The 9,656-nt window shown below is 34.0% G+C and overlaps 1 protein-coding gene across 1 annotated transcript in view; it reads right to left on the bottom strand.

Annotated features, from left to right (window-relative positions):
• vdra (vitamin D receptor a) overlaps window positions 1-9,656 on the bottom strand; it is a 74,441-nt gene that overhangs the window by 17,813 nt on the left and 46,972 nt on the right. Inside the window, exons 4-5 of the mRNA XM_084098395.1 lie at window positions 6,915-7,045; window positions 620-804 (exon numbers count right to left, since the gene is read on the bottom strand). Of these exons, the coding sequence (XP_083954521.1) occupies window positions 620-804; window positions 6,915-7,045 (316 nt within the window). The remainder of the gene's footprint in view (window positions 1-619; window positions 805-6,914; window positions 7,046-9,656) is intronic.

Here is a 9,656-nt window from a genome sequence, read left to right as displayed (position 1 = left end):
TAATAAAACACATTTGAAGGGGAAAAAAAGTTTCATTTATGAAACTTCAAATCAAAATCACAGAATCAGTCGTTCACCATTTTTTCATCAAAATGATTATGACAGCTACTAAAATAATAAAGTTAAACCAGGTTCTCACTGACTAACGGAACATGATTGAAATGTTTATTTTCATGTGTTACAAAGCAGATCTAATATGAGACGAATTTAATTTATTTTGGCGGACACGCTGGATGATTACTGATTTTATGCAACTATTCTAGAACAAACACAGATTCATGTGACACTGAAGACTGGAAAGAAAATTCAGATTTGGTCTCAGGAATAAATTACACTTTACTATATATTTATATCTGTAAAATAGTGAAAGATTATTACAATGTAAAACAGCTTTTTTCTCTGTTTTTACTGTATTTATATAAAATAAAATCATCATATTAGAATGATTTCTGAAGGATCATGTGACACTGAAGACTGGAGTAATGATGCTGAAAATTCAGCTTTGATCACAGGAATAAATTACACTTTACTATATATTCACATACTGTAGAGAACAGTTATTTTGGGTTGTGATAATATTTCACAATTTTACCGTCTTTTGATGAAATAAAGGACTGACCCTGAATCGGACGAAGTCGGAGTAGGAGTCGTCGTAGGTCTTGTGATGCGCCTCCATCAATGTGTTGATGATCTGCGTCTGTTCCTCAGTCAGACGAGGTTTCCTCGCCTCGCGCGCCGCCTCCTCCTCCTTTCTTTTCAGGATCAAATCCTTCTTCCTCTGCACCTCCTCGTCCGTCAGAATGACTGAGAGAGACAGAACCAGTTTTATGATGAATGAGTGAAAAGTGAAAACTTCACTTTATTTTATCCCTTAAAACTCATCTTTCATCACCAAAATTAAACATTTTTTCCTTCTTCATGCCTTAAAATATCTTGAATGTAACTCGACACCCTTGCCTCATTTAGTATGCGCGGTTCTATGAATATGCAAATGAGCCCCGCCTCCACTCACTCACTCAGCTCAGAGATCCACTGGTTGACGATCACACGTTGATCTGATTGGTTACAAGGTAGTTTGTGACGTCAGAAACACCAGCGATTTCAAAGCGTGTTTTTGAGACTGTCTTTGGTTCACTGCAGTTTTAAGGAGGAAATACTCAGCAATGGAGTCGACTTATGAATTTACACATGGTTTGTCTTAAAGAATATTAAAAACACCACATAGACACACAAACTACATTAAAAGCTGGATTTTCACCACATGATGTGCCAAATAATTAATTCAAATCAATTTTGGCTGAGAAATTACCATCATTATTGTGTTAGATGAGAAAAGCACAGATTGGACATTACAAAAAGTAGCTTTAAAAATAAATATTTTGATTCAACACAGAATTCTATCCACAAACTTTTAAAGGCTGCAATGTGGTCAACGGTGAATGAAAACTAAAATGATACTCGAAATATGAAAGTAAAACCGCCAGTAGGGGGCGGCAAGTCACTGTCTTAATAAACGAGTCATTGAATCATTCATTCAACCGATTCATTCAAACATGTGATTCATTCAGGAACGAAGCAAGTGAACATCTTTATGAACGAGACTATATCATATGATGTAAATATAAGACCCACATGGGGCAATTTCTGCCTTCATATTTTCATTTTAACTGTAGTCAGTCGTTGCATCATGTTCTAGACTAGACTATAGATGATTAACAGGTCTGTGCCAGGATGGGGTGCGTTACAGGCATTACTAATTTGAATGTCATTTTTTCCATAATTAATAGCATTAAATTAACACGTTTAATGGACAACTAAAAAAAAGAAGCAAATTTTGATGTTTTTTTTTATATTTTACTTTTCAACATTCACCAACTTTCAGCTGAAGAACTAAAATAACTAAATATTAAATAAAAAAGAAAAACACTTTATAGACATTACATTTTGTTTTTTTATAATATAAAATAAAATAATATTAAAGTGAAAATGGAAAGTAAAAAATAGGGCTGTTCAACGATTAATCGCATCCAAAATAAAAGTTCGTGTTTACATAATATTATTTTGTATATAAAAAAACACATGTATATAAATGCATGTATACATTTTATAATATACACACACACACATAATTTATATAAATATTTATATGTATAAATATATACATGCATGTGTGTGTATTTATATATACAAAATATATTTACACAGTACACACACATATATTATGTAAACACAGACTTTTATTTTGGATGCAATTAATCATTGCATAGCCCTAAAAAATGTAAACTAATTCAAAATATTAATAAAACTATAATAGTTTATTAAAATAAAATGCAGAATAAAGGGGCGGGGCCTGGTTGAGTTAGTTAGTAGTGTGTTAAACTGGCAGTTATGGTAAGGGGCGGGGCATTTCCCAAACATACTCGAAGCGCTCGACCAATCACAACACACTGCTCCAGCCGACCAATCAGAGCACAGTGTGCTTTTCAGAAGGAGGGGCTTCATAGAGACAGGAAGTGAACAGAGCGTTACTGACAGACTGGGAAGAGAGGAGCCGCAACAATGGAGAATATGAGGAGAATAATCAACATTCAAGCAGGAAAACCTGTTCTAGTAGAGCCTGAAGCAACATCAAGAGTTTGACGAAGGGAATAACAGGTCCTGTATTCATCCGAGTCGAAGACATTTACACACATTCTCGCGCTGATATTCTCTTGGCTCAAACAAGATGAGGACGTCCGCCAGACTCTTTATCTCACAGAGACTCTGGTGGCAGTTTTTCACAGTAAACACTCCCTGGTGCTGACACACACTCACACACACACACACACAGATCAGCACGTCTGTTGAGGGCCAGTGTTTCCCTCGAGTGGGCCGATGCCAGGCTTGTGCCCGTCTAGACCGAGTGCCATCTGTGTCTCTCTGTGTGTGTGTGTGTGTGTGTGTGTGTGTCTCTATCTTACGCCTCCCTCCAGGGATCTGAGCGAGATTCAACCGTTCCCAAAACACACATTTACACTAAACTGAAAAAATGTAGTCGGCAGGAAAATGGCGTTTGTACAAACTGATGAGAGATTACTGCAGTCTCACTGTTCACTTCATCAAGAACACACACACACACACACACACACACACACACACACACACGTCTATATCAACCTGGCAATGACTTCTGTAAAAAGTCAAAAAAGTTAAATATAATATAATTCAAACACACATACATAATCATATATACACACACAATCATTCATTCATTCATATATATATACATACACATACATACACACACATATACAAACACACACACTCACATATACACACACATGCTCACAGTCTCTGACACACACACAATCTATATAAATATATTACATTTAAATATTACGTATATTTTAAATAAACCAATTTCTTCCTATTTAAAAAATAAAAAATGATTTATGACAATGATATTTATCATTTTTTCCTCAGTTTATTTCACCAATAAACTGTTTAACAATAAGACCAGGAACTTTTATATCACTCAATTTTTACTTGTATATGAAATGAAATAATTTAATTTATATTATTATATTATCAATTATATGATTTATTATGCTATATTTAAATCCTTATCTTTTTATTTATAAAATAAAACAGGACATATAATAAAACTTCAATTTATATATATATATAAATATATTTAATTTTTTTCTCACATATTTCATATACAGGTATATATGCACTATAAGAATTAGAATTAGTAGAATGAAAGAGTTTCATATTCATTCACTGTTCCCGACAGGAAAACACACGGATTAGTCGGATCAATTACCCAATCGAGCGATTCAAAGATCCATGTGACGAATCCCGGATCCTGGCGTGTCAATCAGAGCCAGACTGGAATGTTCCGGAATGTCACGATGACATCACAGTATCCTATATAGTGTGACATCACAGTATCCTATAGTGTCCAGTATCCTATCCGAAACCGCTGACCTTTGACCTCTGTCCTCATCCGAGCGTATACGACACACAAAGAGCCTCTTTTACGCCCCGATTGTATCCGTTTCTCTTAAAGTAGCGCCGGGCCTCTCCCACGACTGAGGGGAATCTGGGTCGCCCATTGTGCAACTTCATGGAGAAAAAGCATCATTGTTGGCTCTCTCTCTCTCTCTCTCTCAGCAGAGTTTGGAAACAGCAACTGTTTCCTCAAATGAACTGTGTGTGTGTGTGTGTGTGTGTGTGTGTGTGTGAGAAAGAGTGTGTGCGCTTCCAAAGATGTGAATCAACTACTTTACGCTGAAACAAAGCAGATGTTTTAATTGATGATGTTTTCTAACACTCAGAGCTCTTCAGAAAACACTTGTTGTTAAAATAATAATTAAACGTATAACTAAATGTAGTTTAGTCATCATCACCCTGCACAACATACACAACATCTCTCAAACGATAATGACGCCGTCGCACTTTGTATCAAATCTTAAATTTTAAACCTAAAATTATACTTCATTTGTTTTGTCCAGAAAGCTTATTTTATTTCATTTTGATATTTTTAATGTAACTTTTTTTCAAGTTTTTTGTTATTTTTTATTTTATTTAACTTTAAATGACTAGATTTGATCAATAAATCAAAAAAATGAATTACAAGTTTTCTATAATTCAATGTTTAAATATGCAAATTAGGCAATATCTAATTAAATATGTGCTAATTTGCATATATTTTAAATTTGTGCATATATTTTATTTTTCATTGTGTTCACGTATTAGATGGGAAAACAATGACAGGGATTTATGGATATCTACTTTTGTTATCCTGTAAATCAGAATATACTGTCAATAGCCTTAAAAAAACAAGATTTTCGCCATGCTTTTTGGAATAAAATGTTATATAAATCAGGCTAGGAATAATATATTTACAAATCCCTCTGTAAATGTCTTCATAATATAACTAGGTACAAGACTGGAGAGTTTGGTGTATATCGGTGCGACTGAAGTGGAGATTTCGGAGAGAAAAGTCATTTTGAGAAAACGGGCTTTAAAGATTTATCATCAGCCAATGAGATTGCACATTCAGCCCTTTTACTTTCACGATTGGTTGCTGATAAAAAGGAAATGACCATATTTGGATCCGACAGGATTGTACAGGAGAGAGAGAGCTTTCCAGCGGTGTGTGTGATGACAGGGAGCAGACAGAGATCGCGGAGCAGCGGGATGATTTACAACGACAACTTTTGTTGAATTTATGAGAAATCTACAGACGCAAACAGACAAAGTGTAGTAAAATAAAGACCGAAATGTGTATTTCAGATTTTTTTCACCACAAGTCTGAAAGAAGACATGTTATTGAAGACAAATATCCAAAAATCTCAAAATTGACCAGTAAAAAAATAAACGATGTTTTTGCCTGCCGTGTCTCGCCTTAAGCACATTCCTCACATTCTTCCAACTTAAATTCAAAATAACTCACAATTTCATGCATAACCCTTTTAATCCAGCTCTAAATATCTTACATTGTGTGTCTTTGCCGACCTCTTGTGGAAGAATAATAATATAAGATGATATTTCATGACTCTAGATGGCCTTATAGCTCTATATGAGAAAATGAGCTGTTCCTCTGGGTCCTAAAGTCAGTTAACTTCAGTCTGCATTCAGATACACATGTAGACATTATAAAATCATTTTTTTGGTAAAGTTTGAGCATTTTTATGTTTTTCTATGTGAACTGAAGCATTCCTCGCATTCCATTCATTCCTAAGGGGGTCAAACTGACCCGAGATGGAAGGATTTGTTACTTTTTTAAATTTCAACCACAAAACTCCTCGAATCCATTAATTTGTGTGTGTATTCGTGGTTCAAGTGCGACAACAGTCCTGGGGTCTTGGACACTCAATTTTAAAAAATGACCTGAGGCAAGGATGAGGGTTAAAGATAAAAAGACAGATGATCTTACAGACATAATTATACAGTTAGTTCTGGTTCTCGAATCTGATTGGCTGAGAGCCTTTTCCAGCCATGCAATATTCCACTAATATCATACAGAAACTGTTTCACTGTTGGCATCACTCCGCTCGTTCCTGCCGGATCTAAACCGGATCTAAGCGTCAATGGTGGAGGAGCAAACCCACTGTAATCTGACAAACACTGTTATTGTGACACGCAATGTCGTATTAAGAGGTTTTAGGTGAGAATGTAATTGTTTAGACCTCAAATATGCAATTTATATTATAAATGTGTAAAATATAATATTTAGCTTTTATTGCATTACACGTTTTTTTCTCCTCACTTCAATACTGTACTGTTCGATGTATTTATTAGTTTTGATCAAATGTATTTATGCTAATTGTTTTTATTTATTTTAATCATATGGAGTTATTTAAATCAAACTTTTAGATATTTATTTTAATCAAATGTATTAATTTATTTTAATCAATTGTCTGTTATTTAAAGTTCTTTTATTTTATTTTTTACACGGCTTCTCTAAACTGACACTCCCTTGTTAGATATATTATTTATTTTAATCAAATAGTTTAATTTATTTGAATAATTCTTAATTATTTTAATGTTTTTATTTATTTATCTGATTAATTACTTAAATTTGATTCAAACAATACAAATATTTAAATAATGTTAATCTTATTTTTTATTTTGTTTACATTGCTTCTCTAAACTTTTCCACTGACCCTTTAGCACTCCACTCACTGTTAGTATTAATTATTATATTTTTTTTTTAATATTTCTTATTTATTTTCTTATTTCTTATTTATATAATTTTAATCAAATTTATATGGTGTAATCTTGCTTCAGATGCCAGTATCTGCACGAGTCTGATCTCTAGTGCGTTTGGGAGTCGGTCGGTCGTTCTGTCACATGATGATCGTCTGCCCTGTGTTTATGGGCTCTGGCGACCCAGGCCGTGACCTCTGACCTCTGGTGACACTCACACTCCTTCATCATGCCGATGTCGACGCAGCGCTTCAGACGACAGGCCTGGCAGTGGCGCCGGTTGTCTTTGGTGATGGAGCAGTTTCCGCTGAACGGGCAGGTAAAGCTCGCCTTGCGCTTCATACTGCGCCTGAGACACACACACACACACACACAGATGAAGAGCGTTAGAAATCACTGACTACTGTACAAGTCAATCAAAAAGACAACATATGCAACATGCAAGAGACATGGTGAAGCTGAGACGCAATTAAACATCTTACATTTGAGGAAATGACACATTCGAATGATCGAGTTGGTCACGATAACAAGGACTTAATTCATATTTTTAATTTAAAAAAAAAGTACATAACATTATGTATTTTTCTAATCCATAAATATAAAATATATAATGAATATAAATTGTTATTAATTGTTTATATTCATACAAATTTTAAATATAAATTATTTTAATATAATACAATATTTAAGAAACGTATATAATAAGTGTGCGTGTAATATATATATATATATATATACGCTGGGTGAGAGAGCTCAACGTGCAGCACCTGAAGAAAACACATGCAAAAAGAAAAAAACACCCACAAATTAAGAAAACATCTTCATCAGTTTCACAACACACGTGTGATCCAAACACTCATAACACAACCAAACACAGAAACACACTGCAAATAGCACAGACCACAACGGAAATGTTGCAGGGGAACCAAATAAGTGATGAACCCGGCTGGGACGTGCTTACAGCTCAAAAGCCTACTTTATTTTAATACAATTCTTTATTTATTTTAATTCTTTTAACTTTTTTTTTTTTTGTGCAAAACATACAGAGATGACATTTTTATGACATACAACTTGTATACAATATACAACATGTATTAACAATATGTTCAATGTCATCAGAATACAAATGAGAAAAGAACAATGAGCTGAAAACTCAAATAAATAAATAAAAAAGACAGAGAAAAAGAACATATATTAATCTATACATCAGTTACACTTGTACACATTTGTTCATGTTTTGTTTAAATTTTCATAAATAAAAGTTTCATAAGAAATGTTAGGTAATGTAGGGTCCAAAGTTTTAAAGTTGAGACACTCACACACTGATATATATAACCCATATTTTAAAAGCTTTTTTGTAAAAAAACAAATAAGAATAAGAATAAGAATTAATATATATATAATAAAAAATAAAAAAATAATAATAATATATATAAATATATAATATATAAATATATAAAATATAAATATATATATTTATTTATTTGCAACCGTTATGTTAACAACATTATATTTCTTCGTTATATTATACGTCTTCATTATATTTCTTCACTTATTTGGTTCCCCTGGAACATTTCCGTTGTGGTCTGTGATATTTGCAGTGTGTTTCTGTGTTTGGTTGTGTTATGAGTGTTTGGATCACACATGTGTTGTGAAACTGATGAAGATGTTTTCTTAATTTGTGGGTGTTTTTTTTCTATTTGCATGTGTTTTCTTCAGGTGCTGCGCGTTGAGCTCTCTCACCCAGCGTGTATATACATATACACACACACAGAAATCCTGTATATACACACACACACTATATACATATTCTTCTAATCCATAAATATATAAAATGTTATATATGTATTGTATTAAAATCATATGTACTTTGATTCATATATACTATAATATTTTAAATTGTATGTTATACATAAATTAGAAACATATATACAGTATATCTCATATATTGGTAGAAACCTTAATACACCAGTACGTGCCACCGTAAAAGTTCAAGTTCATATTTGCACAAAAAAATATACATATGTACAGTGCACACACCCCTTTCCTAAATAAAAGCTATCACACAACACACAACACACACACACACACACACCTCTATCATCTGTAAACACACAAACAAACCATTTGATCAGAGCAAAAGAGCCAGACTGGTTCTGACGGTGACAGAGAAAGAAAACTGGCGGATTATTATAAACACTGGCCGTTAATACATCACTGGCCAAAACTAATGTTTTTATCATAAACACTCAAGATGCTCCAATCAGGATTTTTACAGTCGATCAAGCCTTAAATAAGCTCTCTGTTAACCCCTCACACCCTGAAGGCATTTAATGAGTCTCAAGTGGTGTACTTATAACTCTATCAAATGAGACCATGTACTTGATGATATCTTGTTTTTTTGTAAAGGAAATAGATTTTGATCATGTTTGGAGGTTCTTATGTTATGCTATTCATGCTTGACATGATTACTATTATAAAAGCATACATGACAAGTCATAAAATCCAGTTTAGGCTCGTTCACACTCATGTGAGCTGCTTCCGGGGCCAAATTTAGAGCTGATATCTCAAAGCAATTGAAAAGAACTTCTTACATGTGTAAAACACCACAAATCATAAAATATTTATAATTACATAGAACAAGTAACAAGATCCTGGCTGATGAGAGATGATCTTTCAGCGCTGGTAAATCCAGACCTGTCAATCTGAGCGATCTGTCCAATCCAAGCGTGTTCTAGCTGTAAAACAGTGTCTGATTGGCCTCTACCATAGACTGTAAAAAAATATGGGCGTAGTGTGTGTGACGTCACCCGTAGTGTTTCTGAAGAGCGTTTCTGAAGCCCAAAGTGGGCGGAGCCGGCCGTCGCCATCTTGGCCGTGCGTCACTCCCGGATAAACGAAAATGTGCAGCGAGGCGGATTAGCTGAGGTGACGTGACGCTAACAGACAAATGGCTAGTA

Source organism: Abramis brama (genome assembly GCF_963993115.1).
Source record: "Abramis brama genome assembly, chromosome: 22".
Lineage (NCBI taxonomy): Eukaryota > Metazoa > Chordata > Actinopteri > Cypriniformes > Leuciscidae > Abramis > Abramis brama.
This window is presented reverse-complemented; position numbering and strand designations above follow the sequence as displayed.